Source organism: Branchiostoma lanceolatum, chromosome 3, assembly GCF_035083965.1.
Source record: "Branchiostoma lanceolatum isolate klBraLanc5 chromosome 3, klBraLanc5.hap2, whole genome shotgun sequence".
NCBI classification, from domain to species: domain Eukaryota; kingdom Metazoa; phylum Chordata; class Leptocardii; order Amphioxiformes; family Branchiostomatidae; genus Branchiostoma; species Branchiostoma lanceolatum.
The window spans coordinates 4,536,342-4,556,379 of record NC_089724.1 but is presented as its reverse complement, the minus strand read 5'-3'; the positions used below and the strand labels follow the sequence as shown (position 1 = coordinate 4,556,379).

Sequence of the window (20,038 nt, the reverse complement as noted above, 5' to 3'; positions counted from 1 at the left end):
TCTCTGTGTTCTATGACTTCTTCAACATTCTCCAAATAAGCGAGAAAAAAAAGCGTTACATTGTATAACGTTATTTAAAATGGGGAGGGGGGCGTTACGTAAATGACAAGTAAATTCCCTCCAAAAATGTCTGCCGAATTGTAATCCATATATAGAATAGGAATATGCCTGGTGGAGGCTGCCCTTCTCTCTACCCTTCACTGTACTTCCCTGTATCTTTAAACGGTTAGCCCGCAGGCAATTTCCTAGCCGTCCAGGTTCGCCGAAGGACTCTTCTTCTGTCATTTCGGAAGATTGTAGTCTCCGGTCAAGTCTCAGGGACAGTCCAAAAAGGCAGGGGGGGTGGTTTTGTGACGCTGATTTTGTGTGCGTGTGTGAAATCATGTTCAAACTTACAAGGTACAGAATTTCAGTAGAAATTATCATTTGAATATTTGATTAATCATGCAGTGAGCACAGAGGCCAAAAAAGACGTGAAGCAATATGTGCATTAGAAATAGAACCCCCTATCGTATGTATCGTATACTGGTCTTGGGAATGTCTGAAGAAGGAGTGTTTTTTCCTACCCTCCTGTGCAGGCCTCCTATGTTGTTACATAACGCGCGGACCCCTCGGCTATACAACTCCCTCGTCTGCACAACTCCCTTGCCGGCATAAGAGCCCCCCCCCCCCATATATATATGTCGCGCGTTATAGGAGGCCTGCACAGGAGGCTAGTTTTTTCCAAGCTTTGAACTTTATTCACCTTTGGAGCGGCAGCACCGAGTGCGAAAAGTACAGAATAATTTGCAGTCACATATCGAACATTAGATAAAATCTAGGGTGCTAAGGTATTCGTTTTTCTTTTCGTTTCAACTTCAAGGCACCCTCATTGATCCCTCATTTGAGGTGAAGCCGCGATGCCGATGATGCTTTTTTAAGTAACGTTAGCTAGTGGTGTGCAATGCGGCTTCGCCACGGCTCGCATTTTTGGCCAAGCACACCAGGTCACCCCTACTCTTCTCGATAAGTGTGTGGGGTTCTTTTACGCGTTAGGCGTACACAAAAAGTAAAGACTAAAATACATAGAAGAAGCAAAATCAAATGTTGATGGTTGGGGGTGGATGAAGATAAGCGAGGATAGTGGGTGACTATGTGTATGTAATGGCTGTAAACGCCTTAGTATCTGACCGTAAACGCCTAGATATCTTACCGGCTCATACAAGGCTTTGCATACTTGTGACTGTCTACTCATTTGCATATTTGTGACGGGATACAGGCGACCCATACCGGCCCGAGACGTGGCGCCACAGACAAACATTCTCACTTCGCCAGATTTTCCCCAAAATCCTGATATCCTGACCCAAAAATGCTGCCGATTTCGGATTTTCAAAGTAAGTGTTGGTTTCTCGTTTGTTTTGAATGACTGTGTTCGCTGAAAGTGATGTAGAGTTCGTTGGTTATGGAATGAATGGTAACGGTGGGGAGGGGGGCTAGAAGAATTTTGCAAGAAGTAACACCACGTCAACAACAAAAACAACAACAAAGAAACAGCTTGCTACAGACATAGACGTGCCGTTATTTAGCCAAAGGCTTTAATGCATTTGCGCTAGTGATTTTATTTTTCAGTTTTTACCTTCCGCATTTGAATTCAGCGCATGATATGAATAAATGCATATGGTACAAATTACAGATATAATTTTGTGGTTTATTAGTTCAGGGTGGAAAGTTTATTCCTTTGCCATTAGAAGGAATTCAGTGTAATTTAATGTAAGATATTCCAAGGACAATGTCCTTGGATATTCGTAGCATGCATCCTTGATGGAACCCAAACTATCACTCAATATTTACTCCTTTTGTTACTGCTGTAATAATTTTGAATACATATATAATTTTAAAGAAAGATCATCTAGACATATTTGCCCTCATTTGGACATGGTTAGTTAAGATTTGATCATAATAACCATGCTACTTTCAAAACAATCTATGGAAGTATCCCATGGATGTCTCAAAAGCTCACCCACCGTCGATTAAAATTTACTGGGCATTGCTGTCGAGCTAATAATTAAGCAGGACGTAGTTTCATCCATCGTCCTATAGAAACCAAGTGGCCGAGGGCATTTGCAGAAGTTTGCCTTTTACTGACACTTTATAAGTTAGTTACTTAGAGATACTGGAATAGAATATCGAACTTAGAAATAGCAATACTTGACAGGGCAGTGTGGAGTGAAATATGTACTAGCTTGGTCGAAGTACCTGAAAGTACCTGATAACAATAAGAACTTGTGATTGTATCAACAATCTTTTCCAGTGAATAGCAACAAGAAAAACTGGTTACAACATGTGAAAGATGTACTCAACAATAGCGGATACTCCTTTATCTGGAACGTCAACAATATCGATCTAGATATACAGCATATATGTAACAGTTACATTGCAAAGAAAAAGGCTAACCGACATATACATTCAAAGTTTTCTTTATAAATCATCTATCGATTACAGTGTTAAGATTTTATAGAAATGCCAAAACAAATACTCAATGGAAAATATGTCTCAAACATTTTGACCAACAGTCAGCTGTGTGTAAAATGCGAACAAGCGTAGATGATGATGATCATAACCAAAAAGTTGTTTCCCCTCCCAGAGATCGGGATCGGACTGACAGGGTTCGGCACCTTTTTCCTGATCCTGGGGATGTTGCTGTTCTTCGATACCGCCTTGTTAGCTATAGGAAACGTGAGTACTAGTACAACGTTCTGTGGAGAATTACACATTTACTTGTACAGATAAGGCCACAGCCACACTAATTTAACTTCTTGGTTAACGGAATTTTAAAAAAAATGCTCGGTTGGAAAATCAACATGAAAACAGAATCTCAGAGGAAAGTTCGTACTTTGGTGCACACAGTTTCAGGGAGTGAACAGGGTCAGGTGCAAGTTTTTACCCCAGCCTTCTGTTTTAATGATGACATCATGCTAAAATTATACCAAAAAAATCCATTAACCAAGAAATTAAATTGGTGTGGCCTAAGTTGCAAAATCATGACACTGTGAGTACATGTACCAGTGTGTGTTTTCATGGTACATGACTACATGTTCTATCTTTATTGAAATTTGCAGTGAGGTCGTCACTGAATTGCATTCAATTTACAAACATCAAGGTTAAAAGCTTCTATGTCTTACAATATTGCACATTTTGTCGCTTCTATGATTGAAAGTTGCAAGATTATTGCACTTTAACCTGTACACACAATAATTAACTGTCATATATTCCACATAAACTTGAATAAAATATGTATACATAGATTGTACTTCTTTTTTTTTCTTGATCGACTGAGAACAGGGAAGCGTTAACAACATGGGAAGTGGTAAGCGGCTAGCAGCTCATGATGAGAATACTATAGACTCAAGCTCAATCTTTCCCCTCCCCTTCTCCCTCCCCTGCAGATCCTGTTTATCTCCGGACTGGCGTTTGTGATCGGGATGGAGCGAACCTACAGATTCTTCTTCCAGAGGCACAAGATGAAGGGCACGGCGGCCTTCGTGGGAGGGATGCTGGTGGTGCTCATCGGCTGGCCGGTGGTCGGCATGTGTGTGGAGCTCTATGGTTTTGTACTACTCTTTAGGTACGGTTTGTTTGTTTATTTTTATTTCACCAGGGGAAATCTTGTTGCCAGCTGGCGGTTTTCAATGAGCCCTGGGGGGAAAACCCCAAGCAAGTTTGTTTACATAGAATTGAAACAAGGTTACAAGAAATAACAAAATAAGGTTGCAAGAAGTAACAAAACAATGTGTGAACTACAAATTGCTAAAAACCAGGTTGGCCTCGTTAGAGTTGATAATCAGGTAGTTAGTTAACTAGTTAGTGATTGAGTAGCATGTGGTCGGCATGTGTGTGGAGCTCTACGGTTTTGTACTACTCTTTAGGTACGGTGCCTTTTGTTTGTTGTTTTATCATAGACTTGATAACTAGATAAATAGGTAGTTAACTAGTTGATGATCGGCTGGCCGGTGGTCAGCTTGTGTGTGGAGCTCTACGGTTTTGTACTACTCTTTAGGTACGGTGCCTTTTGTTTGTTGGTTTATAGACTTGATATTCAGGTAGTTAGTTAACTAGTTAGTGATTGAGTAGCAGGTGGTCGGGATGTGTGTGAAGCTCTATGGTTTTGTACTACTCTTTAGGTACAGTGGCTTTTGTTTGTTGGTTTATAAACTTGATAATCAGGTAGTTAGTTAACTAGTTAGTGATTGAGTAGCAGGTGGTCGGGATGTGTGTGAAGCTCTATGGTTTTGTACTACTCTTTAGGTACGGTGGCTTTTGTTTGTTGTTTTATAGACTTGATATTCAGGTAGTTAGTTAAATAGTTAGTGATTGAGTAGCAGGTGGTCGGGATGTGTGTCGAGCTCTACGGTTTTGTACTACTCTTTAGGTACAGTGGCTTTTGTTTGTTGGTTTATAAACTTGATATTCAGGTAGTTAGTTAAATAGTTAGTGATTGAGTAGCAGGTGGTCGGGATGTGTGTGGAGCTCTACGGTTTTGTACTACTCTTTAGGTACGGTGGCTTTTGTTTGTTGGTTTATAAACTTGATAATCAGGTAGTTAGTTAACTAGTTAGTGATTGAGTAGCAGGTGGTCGGGATGTGTGTGGAGCTCTACGGTTTTGTACTACTCTTTAGGTACAGTGGCTTTTGTTTGTTGTTTTATAGACTTGATAATCAGGTAGTTAGTTAACTAGTTAGTGATCGGCTGGCCGGTGGTCAGGATGTGTGTGGAGCTCTATGGTTTTGTACTACTCTTTAGGTACGGTTTGTTTGTTTATTTTTATTTCACCGGGGGAAATCTTGTCGCAAGCCGGCGGTTTTCAATGAGCCCTGGGGGGAAAACCCCAAACATGTTTGTTTACATAAAATTCAAACAAGGCTACAAGAAATAACAAAACAAGGTTGCAAGAAGTAACAAAACAATGTGCGAACTACAAATTGATAAAAACCAGGTTGGCCTCGTTTGTTGTGTTGTAGACTTGATAATCAGGTAGTTAGTTAACTAATTAGTGATCGGCTGGCTGGTGGTTGGGATGTGTGTGGAGCTCTACGATTTTGTACTACTCTTTAGGTAGGGTGCCTTTTGTTTGTTGGTGCACAGACTTGATAATCAGGTAGTTAACTAGGTAGTTGTTGGGTAGGCTCGTAGTCTGGCAAGTGAGTGAGTGAGTGGCTGGCCGGTGCCTTTTGTTTGTTGGTTTATAGACTTCATAACTAGATAATCAGGTAGTTAACTAGTTAATGATCGGCTGGCCTGTTGTTGACTTGTGTGTGGAGCTCTATGGTTTTGTACATACTACTACTCTTTAGGTACGGTAGCTTTTGTTTGTTGTTTTATAGACTTGATAACTAGATAACCAGGTAGTTAACTAGTTAATGATCGGCTGGCCGGTGGTCGGCATGTGTGTGGAGCTCTATGGTTTTGTACATATACTACTCTTTAGGCACGGTAGCTTTTGTTTGTCGTTTTATAGACTTGATAACTAGATAACCAGGTAGTTAACTAGTTAGTGATCGGCTGGCCGGTGGTCGGGATGTGTGTGGCCATGGAGCTCTATGGTTTTGTACTACTCTTTAGTTACAGTGCCTTTTGTTTGTTGTTTTATAGACTTGATAGCTAGATAACTAAGTAGTTAGTGAGAGAGTGACTGAGTGAGTGAGAAGGCTCATAGCCAGGTGGGTGGGTGGTTTGGTGAGTGAGTGAGTGAGTGAGTATATATTTCATGTAGTTCTCAGTGAAAGTTCTTCATTCTTCTTAACTCTCTGTCTTATTGTTATTGCTGATGTCATTTCATTGGCTGGATTTGTTTTTTTTTCCCGTCTTATCCACAAGTCCAGTAACCGTTCCTGAGTCATATACAAAATGTATCATAGGAGTTCAGAGGTCTGTTCCTCATGGCTGTTTTAAGTCTTTTACCGGTAATATTTTACCTTAGTCACCTAGATCTAGAATAGCATTTTGTAGGGTTAAAAAAAGTTGCAGTTGGGCAACTAACCAATATTTCTGTCTATGTTTCTGTCTGTTGTGCAGTGGTTGGTTACTTAAGTGTGAGAGAGTGAGTGAGTGAGTGAGTGAGTGAGTGAGTGAGTGAGTGAGTAGACTAATAGTCTGGGAAGTGGATGTGTGAGTGAGTGAGTGAGTGAGTGAGTGAGTGAGTGAGTGAGTGAGTGAATAAATGAGTGAGAAAAAGAGAGAGAGAGAGAGAGAGAGAGAGAGAGAGAGAGAGAGAGAGAGAGAGAGAGAGAGAGAGAGAGAGTAAATCTCATGTTTTTCTCAGGGAACGTTGTTCATTGTCTGAATTTCAGAAAAGTTGCAGTTGTGGCATCTGACTAACCAATATTTGTGTCTGTGTCTCTGTCTGTTGTGCAGTGGTTTCTTCCCAGTAGCGATCAGCTTCATCAGAAGGATCCCTGTACTCGGGATGGCGCTGGACCTGCCGGGCATCAGTACGGTGAGTCCGTCTTATCAGCATTTTTTTTTTTTTAATGATAATAATAATGGTTTTTATTGGTCAGAAATTACCCGCAATGGCAGCCTTTCTTGCGCTGAATTGATGCAGGGTATTACAGGTTTCACATAATACACAACATATGTAATATCTTATCTTATCTTATAACTTGCATTTTGTGGAACTGTCGCAAGAGTCTGGGCGGCTGCCATTCAGCGCCACCAGGTGACCTCAATACGACTTTCCCCGACCGAAGTCAGGTACCCATTCACACCTGGGTGGAGTGAGGAAAGTCGTGTTAAGTGCCTTTCCCAAGGGCACAAGATCGATGACATGACAGGATTCGAACTCGGACCTCTTGGTTCTGAGTAGAACGCTCGGTCGTTGCGCCACACGACCCCACACAATCTTTTTTGGATTCCTACGGCCATGTTGATTTGATTCTATGGATGACATCCGCGTGTGCATCTATTTTCGTCCGTTTCCAAAGAAAAAAAAAAGTTTTCTACCATACTGTAAATCATGCAAAGCAGCTACAAAATGAGCAAATGTATGCTGTAAATTGCAAAATGATAATTTGGAAAATGGATACTAATGTGTAGAATGCCAAACTCAATGAAGATGTGAAAGACCAAACATGAAGAATCCATTATTTGGTATACCTTTCTCTGTGTGTTTAGTCATTTGTTCAACCTTCCTGACCTCATAGATTTCATTATAAAGGTAACTTTTTTTAAACTTTTTTATTCGCACGCTCACATCAGTTTGGGAGTTCCCAGAGGATGTCATCCATATAATCAAATTAACATGGCCTAACTGAACTCTACATGTCTATAATATAATAATGTTTGGTAGCAGTGCCCTCTAGTGATAAGAAAGCATACTGCAGTTTTTTGGTGGAATGAGTATTGATCCTTCAGCTGTGATTTGCGGCTACATAAAATAGCTTTCGCTAGTTGGGCAACCCTGGCATATAAATATATAAATGCTGGACCAATGTTGGCTCATGTGGTATCCAAACCTTACCCTGGAATCCAGAGCAATTGTACTGAGCTTCCCTGGACCTACACCGGTCCGCGCCCCGAGCTTCCCCGGACCTACTCTCCCGCTGCCCCGACAACGTTCCCCTTCCCGCTAGCCAAACAAACTCCGCTCTTGTACGGCTACGATCTTGTGGGCAATGTTCTCAGCACACATGTGCCATGACTTATAAGTCCGGACCTGAACCTGAACCTCTGGACTTGAATCCGGACCTGAACCTGAAACTGAGTTTAGGTAGGAAGCACTAGCTGTAATAGGTTTGGATCACAGGGTTGAAGTGAATAAAAAAATTCCTTTGCTACAACCAAAAGTGCATACATTTCAAAAGAGCAATCACACCACCAAAAGACTGCAGTATACTTTCTTATCACTAGAGGGCACCGCTACCAGACGTACACACATAGGGTTCAGTTAGGCATCCACAGTGCAAAAATGGCTCTATGTCAAAACCTGGAGGTTAAGAGAAAATTCCTCAGTCAAATTCTCTACTTGCAGAGAACACTTGTCAGTACATTCTAGCTTCATTAAGCCTTACTGAGCATTTTCTTGGATTCCTATCCAAAAGCTAATTACAAACATATAAACTAACAAACACCAGTACACAAATGCACATCACTTGAATGCTCAAATTCTCTGCTATATATATATATATAGTGAACTTTTATTACTTTCTCTAGCCCGGATGCCAGATCGACCCCCAATCTCTAAGATATCTGTCGACTCGATCCACCCAGGCTATACTTTCTCCAGAAGGTTACAACATGTATGTTTTTGGTAGCCTTTGTGTGTGTGTTTCACAATGATAACTCAAGTAGGCCTGGGTGGTTTGCCATGATATTTGGTATGTGGGTAGGTCTTGATGAGACCTCAAAATCAATAGATTTTGGGCCCCCTAGCGGCTTGTGCTCCTTGAGGAAGTTAGTAGAAGGAGTACTAAAATGCTGCCAGGTAAAATTGATATGCTGTGAGTACTGGTTGTATCTTTATGTTGTGTGCAGAAAACTTTGTTAACCAGGCCTTACTTTGAATCCTGTCTGCTGATATGGCTCCGATTTTACGACTCAATAATCCAATGCTGTAATTCTTGTTTCTTTCACTGTAAGTTGTAACTTTATGTTCACTGTTTGACGGTCACCTCTGTATCGTGAACTCATCATCACCGTGAAAAACCTATTATAATTATTTATAATTCCTTCACACATCTGTTCTGTAAATCATTTGCTGCCACCGTGAAGTTAAAGTTCAGTGAAAATGTCCATTTTCCTTACACCGTGTAATTTTCCTATTGTGAAGATAAAGTGAATTACAGTACTGTGCAGCCCACCACTCTAGTCTACCCATGATTCATGACACCACAGATGAACCACTCCAAACGAACTCGTGTTTCATCACTCTGTACATGTCGTATTGATCACGCAAGGTGCCGCCACCACCGCACACCCACCTCATAATTAACCTCTTTCTGCTTGTCTTTGGTTAAGGCTTTCGAAGACGTATAGGAGTTATCCGGTACTATGTTTCTAAAAAAACTTTTTCGGTGTGTTTTTGTCTGTGTTTGTATAAACATGCATGTCCTTGCTTTGTTATATGTCTACCATGTAGTCTTTGAGTTTCTGAATAAAGTTTGATTCTTGATTTTATTTGATTTTATTAGAATTGCAACGTTACAATACATGTGGGACACAGGCAGCTATTACTGGTGTCGTGACCCACACATAAAACATTACAGAACACGCAGCAAACATATTGCACAGACTTCAAGTCGCAAGCAAAGCAATAAATACAAAAATTTTAAAAAGCAGCATAACGAAATAAAAAATTGTGTGCCTTTTTTAAAAATTGGCTATAACAAACACTCCAATTTCCCTAGTATGGTTCGTGACATGACAAATGAACCACTCAGAAAGAACAAGCGTTCCATCACACTCTACAGTCTGTGTAGTATCGATCAGGAAAGGTGCCACACTGCCCCCGCGCTGCACACCCACCTGATAATTAACTCATGTCTGCTTGTCCTACATGATACAGGGCAGTACTCTCCAAGCAGAGGAGCGGTTCCGGCTGGTTTTTGACGTGTTTTCAGGCATTTTTGTTGGGCTTTCAACTTTGTCATTATTTTTGTATGGTGGGTTGGCGACACACAAGAAATGACAAAGTAGAAAGCCCGACAAAAACATCTAAAAACACGTCAAAAACCAGCCGGAACCCCTCCTCTTCTTGGAGAGTACAGGTCAGGGTTTTTCTGATAAGGGGTGCTAGTAGCCTGGAATCCAGCCGTGAAGACTATATCCTCTCTGATGAAGTTAAGTGATCTCCAAGCAGTTTAGCTCAAATGAACTCAGTGAGCAGATGAGCCATTCTTCCACTGGTCATGACAGAGAAGACCGATGCTAAATGTATGTATATTAGTTACAGTTTTATTGTTTAAGGGAAATTCCCCTAACTCTCCTGAGTCTCCTCTACTGAAACAGCAAGGAAACTTGCTTCCCCATGTGCCACCACTAGGCACTACAAGGATCTCAACAAACAAACATTACCCCATGAGGGAGGTATTGATCGCAATAGGATGAACCGTCCAGCTAATTGCCCCCATGCTGCTTGTTGTACATGATAGAGGGCTTGCCATGTCCCTGTGGGTATATACACATACCTGACACGGGTATCCACCCTAACTGATCAGTACTTTAACTAATATCCAATCAGTACAGAAGTGATGAGAGCGCGAGGTAATTGTGCCAGCAGACAGAGCAGCTGTGAAGGCTTAGGTGAGGGATCTGGGTCTCAACTTACATCTGTGGGCGTTACATTAGCACCTTAGCTGGGCTCAGTATTTGTTTGTATTACATACCAGGTAAACCGCCTTATGGTGCTCTGCCACTGTGCCACACAGACGCCACAAAACTACAAACATCAAACTGCCGCAAAGTTACTTATTGACAGTAGTACCAGCAAGTAATTGACATGATGGAAGTGGAGGGAGTCTAAATGTGATGAGGAAATCTCCGTAAAATTTGGGTCAATTGGCTTGATTGATGCAGGTTTGTGTGATATATTATCTGAGTTATGATCCTTCTCTGTCAGGTTAGATTTGTCTTCCACCGTCAGGACTGTATTTGGTTGTTTCCTGTACTTGACAGGAACATGTGTATGTACATGTACCAGGGCTGTCTCCAGGACCTGTCACTCTGTCTGCTCCATTCTACAACATTGTACATTCAAGTCAAAGCCTTAAGTTTTCAGTAGATCGGGGTACAACCACTTTTCAAAAAGGAACATGCATTGTGTATGCGACAGGGCTGTCTCCAGGACCCGTCACTCCATCTGCTTCGTTCTACAACACTGTACATTCATGTCAAAGCCTTTAGTTTTCAATGAATGAATGAAGACCTTTATTGCACATTTCTGCCACACTTGGCTAAGTACAGGTCACAACAAAAGAAAATACAAGTACAGTTAACGGATATAAAAGAATATGACTATCATTAGATAAATTCTACTTCTCCTCGCTTTTCGGTTATAGTAGATATAAAAGAACAGACGTGTTTTTCAATGGGAGGTTTGTCTAGTCGCATTAGGAATATGAATTTTTGTACAGTACTTAAATGTGTGAAGTAGGGAAATAGGTTTTCTACAAACTTATACAGTTCATTTCTTTCTTTGGTATATAATCCACATTCTACCACAAAATGACATTCGTCTTGTGTTCTATTCAAAGTACAATGTTTACATAATCGTTGTTCTAGAGGAGTGCGGGTATGTCTTCCCGTTTCAATATGTAGTTTGTGGCAGCTGATTCTTAGTCTTGTGACTAGATTGGGGTATAACCACTTTTCAACAAGGTGGTGTGAAGGGAGGAGGGAACATATTAAAGTTCAAGAAAAATTGTTAGTTTTTATCCTCCATTATTTTCACAAATGTACACAATGTACCTCCTCCACTAAGTGTACATAGAGCCCATCACTGTTAACTTAACATTTGGGAAGATCTTCCAAACATTCAGAATTTTCCCATTCAAATTGAAGTCGACATGTGTTTCATGTACAACACACTCTTTGATGACGGCAATAACGTAATATCAAAGTCACAGGGCTTGACGTGACCCAATTTTTCCCATACTTACCGACAGATAAAGTCAAAATATTTGAGGCAGTACAGCGGCCATTTGTCTTATGTATCATTTAGATATGGAGAAAACATGGTACGAGGTCGTTCTACTCATCAAGGAAATGTGTTGTGATGAGATTCTGTACGTGTGGGGGTGGCATGGGGAAGCTAATCAGAGGAAAGGGCGCAGGTTTCAGTGTAAATGAGCTCCATCCTTCATGTTCATGCCACTCTCCTGCATCGGGCTGACATGTGAAAAATGAGGTGTTGGGATGGATGTGTTACATCCTGTGCTGCACCTTTTGGGGAAAACTGGGTCAATCTGGGAGTTGTTGGGCAATCCTACTCTCCAAGCAGAGGTAAGATCCTGGGTATTTTTGATGTATTTTCGCGGTATTATATACGTCTTTCTACTTTTCCGTTTCATCTTGGTTCTCCTCTGAGTCGAAAATACCCCGGATCTTACTTGGAAAGTATGGCAATCCTAATTTTTGCCTTGTCTGTCAGGCAAAAACATATTGTAGGTGAAAAGTTTCAACAGAGTACATGTATAGACGGGGTTCGCACTTGTATTGCTTCGCCGCAAGTTTTTGGGAATTCAAAGTGTTCATCTTGTTTGTCAGTTAAACAACTGTTGTTTTTGCTGTTGTTGATAGCTGCAATCTTTCAGGTTGCCAGAATTGTTCACCTAAGTTAGGCTACATCAGTTTATTTCTCCCCTGAATCAGACTGACATGTGAGAAATGAGGTGTTGGATGTGTGACATCCTGTGCTGCACCTTTTGGGGAAAAACTGGGTCAATCTGGGAGTTGTTGGGCAATCCTAATGCTTGCCTTGTCTGTCAGGTGAAAAAAATTCATATATAGGTAGGAAACGACCTTTCAAATATCACAAATTTCTGCTAAATTTAGAGAGGCAGGGTCGCTGACCAGTAGACTATGCTACATGTATGTCTACTGTGATATAGAGCAGATTCAAAGTCACTTATTCTACAAGAGTTGGCCGGGCACTTGTATCATACCACACTGCATGTCAATCAGTATGATTGACAGCTACTCATAAAGAGGCTGACCCTGTATGGAGGCAGTTGTTCAAGGAATGTCCCAACTCAGCAGGGGAAAATAAAGGTCCTGATTTAATGGGCACAGAGGCATGTTACATACATTGTACATTCTAATGGTGGCCGGCTGTTTTAAAGGGCATAAGACACCAAAATACAACATTTTCTTATTATCTGCAATAGGAATAGCATCATTGAAGGAATATAAACGTTTAAAACGAATACACACCCTTCTGATGTTATCTAACATTGAACCATCAGAAACCATACTTCCATGGATCCAGCTCTTTATTCTTATCAGATCTTCTCACCAGGTGATTACATTAATCAGTGACTAATGCCTGCTCATGACGTCACAATGAACACGGCAGCCGGTTCAGAACCTAACACAACAGCTTGCGAAAAAATTATTTAATGAGCAAACAGTGCTTAATTATTGTGATAACATAATTTTTCAATTACAAGACATAAGGAGGAATACTAGAAAGATGTAATAAGCTGTTGCCAAAAACCAGCCAGCCCCTGCATCTGCTTGGGGCTCAGTTAATGGCCCCTATGACCCCGCTGAAGTTGACACGTTGTCGGGGCTGCAGTCTGGTATGTATGGTGCGTGTCTACAGTACAGACATGCTAGTACTGACCATGTTATCCAAAAAGGGGTCCATCCAGAGCTGTCTCCAGCTTTAAATTTTTTCCGTCCCACTGATTGCTTGGGAGCCAATTTTTTAAAATTTTCATTGTTGAATTTGTCATTTTAAGCTTAAAAAATGCAATTTCATCAGTTGTATCTCATGAAATTTGTGACATTTGACAGTAAATAGATAGATAAATCTCATGAAATTGATATTTTTTTCGGACAGAAGGGGTTGAATTTTTTTTCCGTCCCAACAAGCAAATTTCCGTCCAGGGACGGAAGGACGGGTCCTGGAGACAGCCCTGGGTCCATCCCATTGTGAGTGGATCAAACATTACAGTCCAATCTGACGCAGCTTGTACTTTCTAGACAAAACTGTTTACAGTACTGTAATTCTTGATTTGTAACTTGATTCTAGCTGATTTAACTGTCAGTAGTCAACAGCTAAAATTTCATCATTTGATCACTAATATTTAAGCCAGTAATGTTTGTTCCCACCGCTAAAATTAAGTGCCGTGACCTACAAATGTACTCCATTTCCCCCCAACCGCTTTATTTTCCTGCCGCTATATTAAAGTGATTTACAGTATTGCGCCTGATTATGAAGGTGGTTAATATCCGTTATGCCAAACAAGCGGACTCACAAATTTGGTCTTTGTTCGTTCCACTTTACAGGTTGGTTGGGGCGGCTTGAGCAGATTTGTTTGCAAAATAATGGGGGGGGGGATGAAAATTGAAAGAAGTTGACACGTAGCCGGGGCTACAGCCAGGTATGTATGGTGCGTGTCTACAGACATACTAGCACTGACCAGGCATGGCTAACCTCCCCCTAAAGTGTCGGTATGTTAACCCCCCTCCCCACAGCAGTGTTTTCAGGGGGCCCCTGGAGGTGATAATTGTCCAGGACACGTTTGAAATGATCAGATTCACTCCCGTTTTTTGACTTGTTATAGCCATGTAGCATCGCAGTGGCGTAATTCACCAGGCTGTATTATTTCAGCCAGTAGGTACCCATGCGAATAATAAGGTTGTTGTAACACACTCAAGGCACCGCCTCGAACACGGGACCCCCATTTTTCGTCTCTTCCGTAAGACGCTGCAGCTCCGAGAAGAATACCCTTCCTGGGATTCGATCTGGGGTCTCCTGGATCCAACTAAGGCTCAAGTGCGAAGCCGCTACCAATTGAGCTACAGGGACATCCCTAGTATGGCATGGTGTTTGGTCCTGGGTTCAAATCCTGACATGCCCCGTTGATGTTGTGCCCTTGGAAAAGGCACTTAAAATTAATTTCCTCACTTCACTCAGCCATCACCACACTACCATCTGCAGAAAACAAATCACTGTGGGGATGTACATGTACTAAGACAGAAGGATGGCATTTCTATTATTGGACCTGAAGGATAAGAAATAGTGGGCAAGGAAGATGACAGAAAATAAAAATGAGGGACAATGGATAAAAAAAGAGAAGTTGCAAAAACTTCACAAGAAACGAAACTAAATGTTTTATACCAATCCAACGATGCTCTTACTAGCCTTTAAATCTAGGTGTAAATGAGTACGTAGCTCATCTAGGGTTAGGGACGTCCCTAGGATAGCACGTTAAATGGAGGTCCCGTGTTTGAGGAGAGCCACACCTTGAGCACGTAAAAGAACCCACCGCATCTTTCAAAAAAGAGTAGGGGCATGCCCCAGTGTGAGTGGATCAAAACATTCCGGTCTAAATGGGGTAGGGAATTTCCCAAGCAGCCTTCGTAACCCCTGCTTCTCCTAATGGGTCAGTGAAGTCATGCTTGTCTCGAGCATTGATGTTTCTGACCTAGGGCGAAGAGATGCTGGTACAGTAACAATTACAATTAGTTACAGTGCTTTGATGAGTGGCCCCTTAGGGCCTTGCACTGAGCGAGTTCGTTAAAAAAAAAATCTCTTGTTCCCTCAGGTTAAACTTACCCTGTTCACATATTAGAGCGATCCACTCACACCTGGAAGGCAATGCAGACCCGAGTAATAAACTAATATCTTAAGTGTTTTTGTGTGTGAGTGGTTTATTGCACCTCCGGAGCAGGGTGATAAGGACGTGTACTCAGGACATAATTTCCCTGTTGCCACATAAAGTTTTGTGTCCGTCTGTCATGACATCCATCAAAGCAGCTCTTAGGAATTAGTTTGCTACTCTCCAAGCAGAGGTTTGGGGTTTTGATGTCTTTTTATGCATTTTTGTTGGGCTAGACTTTCGTTTTTGCTGGAGCTGAACCTCTGCCCGAAGAGTATTAGTTTGCCATGTCGTAGTAGCTTGGTAGTCTATGGTTAAGCTCCGAAGCTTGGTGTGAAGTGGCCATTTCGAAGCAAAATAAAGGCATTGATTTTGACTTAACTTGACTGTAAAAATTTCATCTTTGTTGGTAGTGAGTTAACGAATTGAAATTCTAGCATGAAAGTTCATCTGAGTTGGTAAATAACATTTGGGTTTTTAATGTCTTTTTATGCATTTTTGTTGGGCTTGACTTTCTATTTTGTCCCATTTTCTCTTGGCTTGGCGGCATGAAGAAAACGAGACAAAATAGAAAGCCTGACAAAAACGTTTGAAAAGACGTAAAAAAACAAGCTGGACCAACCTCTGCTCAAAGAGTATTAGTTTGCCATGTCGTAGTAGCTTGGTAGTCTAAGGTTAAGCTCCAAAGCTTGGTGTGAACAAGTGTTGGTAGTTAACGAATTGAATTTTTGACTGCCCTACTGCCGTCTTCGACGTGTGGCTTAACGGCAGGGTGTTTGGCCCAGAACCCAGAGGTCCTGGGTTCGGATCCTGTCGTGTCACCAATCTAGTTCTTGTGCCCTTGGGAAAGGCACTTGACACGACGCTCCTCACTTCACCCAGGTATATAAATGGGTACCTACCTTTGGTTGGGGAGGTCAAATTAAAGGCGATAGAAGAAGAGGGTTGCAATTGGGCTCTGCCTTCAAATAGTAACCATGCCCTAGAGTGGACACAGTTGATAACAACCTACTGTGCTCTATTCTTTACAGATGTGCGCGATGACACAAACAGTTTGCGTGGTTCACATTCATCTATTTGCTGTTGAAAACCTGGCGTACAACATATACATGTACATGACAAGGGCTTCAAAGATATTAACAGTCTAACTGTCATCTCTTCTGTTTTCAGCTGGTGGCGAAAATAGGAGACGGGTCCCATCAGATGGTGTGACAGTGAACCGGTGGGACCGGAGAGTCGAGACCTCAGAAACTATTTTCTGCAACGTGGACAAAATGGACTGGAGGGGTTAGAACTTCATAACAATACTTGGCGAGTTCACACAGTTTTTGCCAACCACAAAATGCTTGTATCCCAGTGGGGACATATGTTATATCCGTCCACGTTCACAGATGCTCTTACAAGTGAGGGATACATGTACATGTATGTCCAGTGCATTCATATGTGTAGATCTCAATTGTTAGAGCAAATTCAAACGTTGTAAAAAAATATTACATCAGGGGGGACATTCAGTATATCCGTCAACATTCAAAGATGCTGTTAAAAGTAAAAGATACGTGTACGTTTGATGCATTTTAATGAGTGGATCTCTGTTGTTAGAGTAAATTCACATGTGGTAAAAAGATTTAATGATTGTCATTTTCTTACATAATGTTCTCAGTCCTCTGACCCTTCTCAAGTTGGAATGACCCAAAGCCTACATGTATGTCACATGACCTGAATGGAAGTGTGACGTCAGCAACAGATCAAAGATGCCCGGCTGTCAGTATCAGGCCCTGTGTCTGTTAGGGGATGTTCAAAGGGCTCTAATTTAAGGCCTCTTTAACTCTTAGGAAGTTCATATTATAGTGATTGGTAGTAGGAAATTCAAATGTTGACGGACATGACGCATGTCCCTGTGACACAGGCAGTTTTGTGGTCCAGATCTGCAAAAGTGTGATCTCGTCTATCGAGCCCTGCTTTTATTAATTGCCAAGATGCTGTTGTTCCCTCTTCAACCAAGAGGATGCCAAATAAGAGGAGGGATACAAATTGCAATTATGACAAACTTCAAAGACAGCTGACCGTGTATTTTGTATATTAATGCTCAACACAAGCTCATGGCCCGGAAAGTAACTGTTAGAAATGTTGCTGGGTATTGCATTACATTGTAGATTTGTTGTATTTAAGTTTTGTCAATTGCTAACGTTATTTGCACTACAGGCTAATGCCAGCAATCATTATAGATGCATCGTGTGCGGATAACAAAGTAGCAGTCTAACATTTCTTGTGGAATAGTTTTCGGTCTTGGTCTCAAGTTACCATCATCATGATGGTACTTTGGTATAATAAGAAGTCAGTTTGTAAAAATGTCTTGTTTATAGATGTATAAATTGCCAACCTAAGCAATAGACCGATCCCAAAGCCACGCCCACTGTTCGATTTCGAACACCTCCGTCAAAAACAGGGTTTGACGGACCAAACATGGCCGCCGCGGCAAGGTTGAAAATAATGCCACTGACTTCGGTTTAGCTTTTGTGGCACTGAAACCCTTTCAGAGCGGGCCAAATAAGAATGCTATGTCTTCTTTGTTGAAGGCTGTATCCGCCGGGTAGAGTTGTTTAAGGAGGGGGTAGGTGTAGTTGCGGTGAGAGCGTAATGTTTTCGGTCAATGTTAAAGCGGTATGCGCCGCATAGCTTTCCCTTGTCGGTGGGCATCAGCGCCCAGTTTCTGAGAAGCAGGCGATGCACGTGTAAAAGAAGGTTCATATATCTGTGACAGTGTTCCCACTGTATTGACTGCATGCATAACAGCTGCATGGTATTTAGTAACTAAGAATTAAAATGCATCCTTTTACTTCCCTGTTCACTTTCAAGTTAACCACTTTCACACAACAGTAACTGAAGATACACAACTCTGCGCTAGCGGACTTTGTAGTAAGTCAGCATGTGGTTCAAGCTTCCTCTCCTTGAGTGCCCGATCTATTTTCTTTTTAAATTCGTTTTTGTTCTGAGCATGCATTCAACCAATACAGTGGAAAACCTGTCCCAGATATACGTACCCTGCTTTACACGTGCCATTTCTGCCCCGCCAACGCTGTTTTTGACGGAGGTGGGCTAAATAGAACAGGGGGTTCTATCGGTCTTCTATTCGTTCGATATGGTGTTCGACAGGATCGGTCTATTATGTCAGCAGAACTAACAGCATCACTGTGTCAAACACTGGTTACCAGTATGTCAAACTCTGAGGTCATATTTCTCTAAACAAGAAGTAAGGAGACCATGCTATATGCTAGCATGTTGTGGTAGACAGTTGTCAAGTTTTCAGACCAGGCGGCATTTCTCTCTTTAGGAAAGGACTGTCAGAAAAGCCAGGTGGTTTGAAAATTTACAATTGTCTACCCAACATCTGCTTGGAGATTACGCAGCCTTTCCAGTGTGTTGCCCTTGGAATTCCTGAAATGATTCTCCAAATGTGAATCACCCAGTGTGATGATCATGTGTTGATGTTGACCTGTCACAGCTGTTCCTACCACCTATCACAAGGGCAGAGGGCCCGACCCCCAAACACAGTGCTGGCCTTCAAAAATTCTGTTGTGTTATTGAATAAAAATACTCCTTTTACACAACAAAGTGATTTATTCAACTGATGATTTGGTGATGCATCTGTCACCTTGTTGAAGGCAATTCTGACTGGTTCACATTGCACTGCAGCACAGGTGTGGCTGCTTATAGATGCGTTCCCAAATGCAAAGTATTTACATACAGTCACAGGGAACGGCATCACAATGCGGTCCCAAACGTATGTACTATATTCAGTGACTTACCAACCTGATGAAACTACATGTATATGTATTCATGGATCTGTTGTCTTATGTTCACAACAAATTTGTAATATACATGTAAAAGCTGCTGGGACTTTGAAACATTCTTTTGATTTGAAAGTCAACCTGAAGATATCTTTATGTTTAAGGTGGTAACAGATGGTTACAGATATCTTTTGTACTTTTAAGAAGTTGAGGCTGTAACAGATTTCAATACCCTTAATTCCAAAGTGACCAGTCTTTCTTGCATTTTCTACTTGTACTAAGGAAATGCATTGGTGCATCATGTTTTAGTTTAAATTGATAGTATTTCAAGTTTTAGTTACATCTTGCTGGGTTGATTAAATACATGTACAATCAGTTCAAGCTGCTGTCTTAATATTAACATTATGATCATGTTCCGCTTCGAATTCTTCCAAACTTCCAAAAATGTTGCAAATTATTTTGGCACATTGGTGGTAGCATGCACTGACTTTAGATTGTGTATATCTAAACCTTCAGCCGTCGGTTTGAGACACCTTGTAAAAATTGTCAGTGCATTTTGTCTTGTTTGTCTTGTGTATTTAAAACTAGAAGAATGTTTGTTAAGAAAGAGAGAGAGATGGTGAGAGATCTACATTGCGAAGATGTAGTAATGCGAGGGTTTTGCCTTGATGACAATTATATAAATGTTCATGTCAAATATGAAGGTCTTGAAAAGATGAAGAAATGTGTAAAGTTAACGGAGGAAATTGCTGTGAGCTGTGTCGTACTCTGGCTTTAAGGGTCTGACAAGATTCTTTTCCAGGATTTTTGTAAAACAAACAAAAAGAATAAACCACCTTCGAGTTGCCATGGAAATGGATTTCGTGTTATACAGTTATTACTGAATTGCCGTCAATGAGGGTATTGCATGTAGGTAACCTCAGTTATAACTTATATAAAGAAATTTAATG

General features: G+C 41.3%; 1 protein-coding gene across 2 annotated transcripts; it reads left to right on the top strand.

The window, feature by feature from the left end:
- Positions 1-1,234: 1,234 nt before the first annotated feature.
- LOC136429796 (vesicle transport protein GOT1B-like) lies at positions 1,235-19,314 on the top strand. 2 transcript variants are annotated; one of them, XM_066419772.1, is made up of 6 exons: positions 1,235-1,373; positions 2,624-2,715; positions 3,426-3,557; positions 4,610-4,656; positions 6,392-6,473; positions 16,471-19,314. In XM_066419772.1, exons 1-6 carry the CDS (start codon positions 1,349-1,351, stop codon positions 16,510-16,512), a joined length of 420 nt encoding a protein of 139 aa, XP_066275869.1. In that variant the 5' UTR covers positions 1,235-1,348; the 3' UTR covers positions 16,513-19,314. The 2 variants fall into 2 exon arrangements, with proteins under 2 accessions (XP_066275869.1, XP_066275868.1); XM_066419771.1 differs by lacking the exon at positions 4,610-4,656 and having other exon boundaries at positions 1,236-1,373; positions 3,426-3,604.
- Positions 19,315-20,038: the final 724 nt, after the last annotated feature.

What these genes read in the sequence shown, in the direction of transcription:
- LOC136429796 (XM_066419772.1), top strand. Translation starts at nt 1,349, where the DNA reads ATGCTGCCGATTTCGGATTTTCAAA. An exon ending in TGGTGCTCATCGGCTGGCCG is followed by an intron (nt 3,558 to 4,609) that starts GTGGTCGGCATG and finishes ATTGAGTAGCAG; the next exon opens with GTGGTCGGGATGTGTGTGGA. An exon ending in GGTTTTGTACTACTCTTTAG is followed by an intron (nt 4,657 to 6,391) that starts GTACAGTGGCTT and finishes TCTGTTGTGCAG; the next exon opens with TGGTTTCTTCCCAGTAGCGA.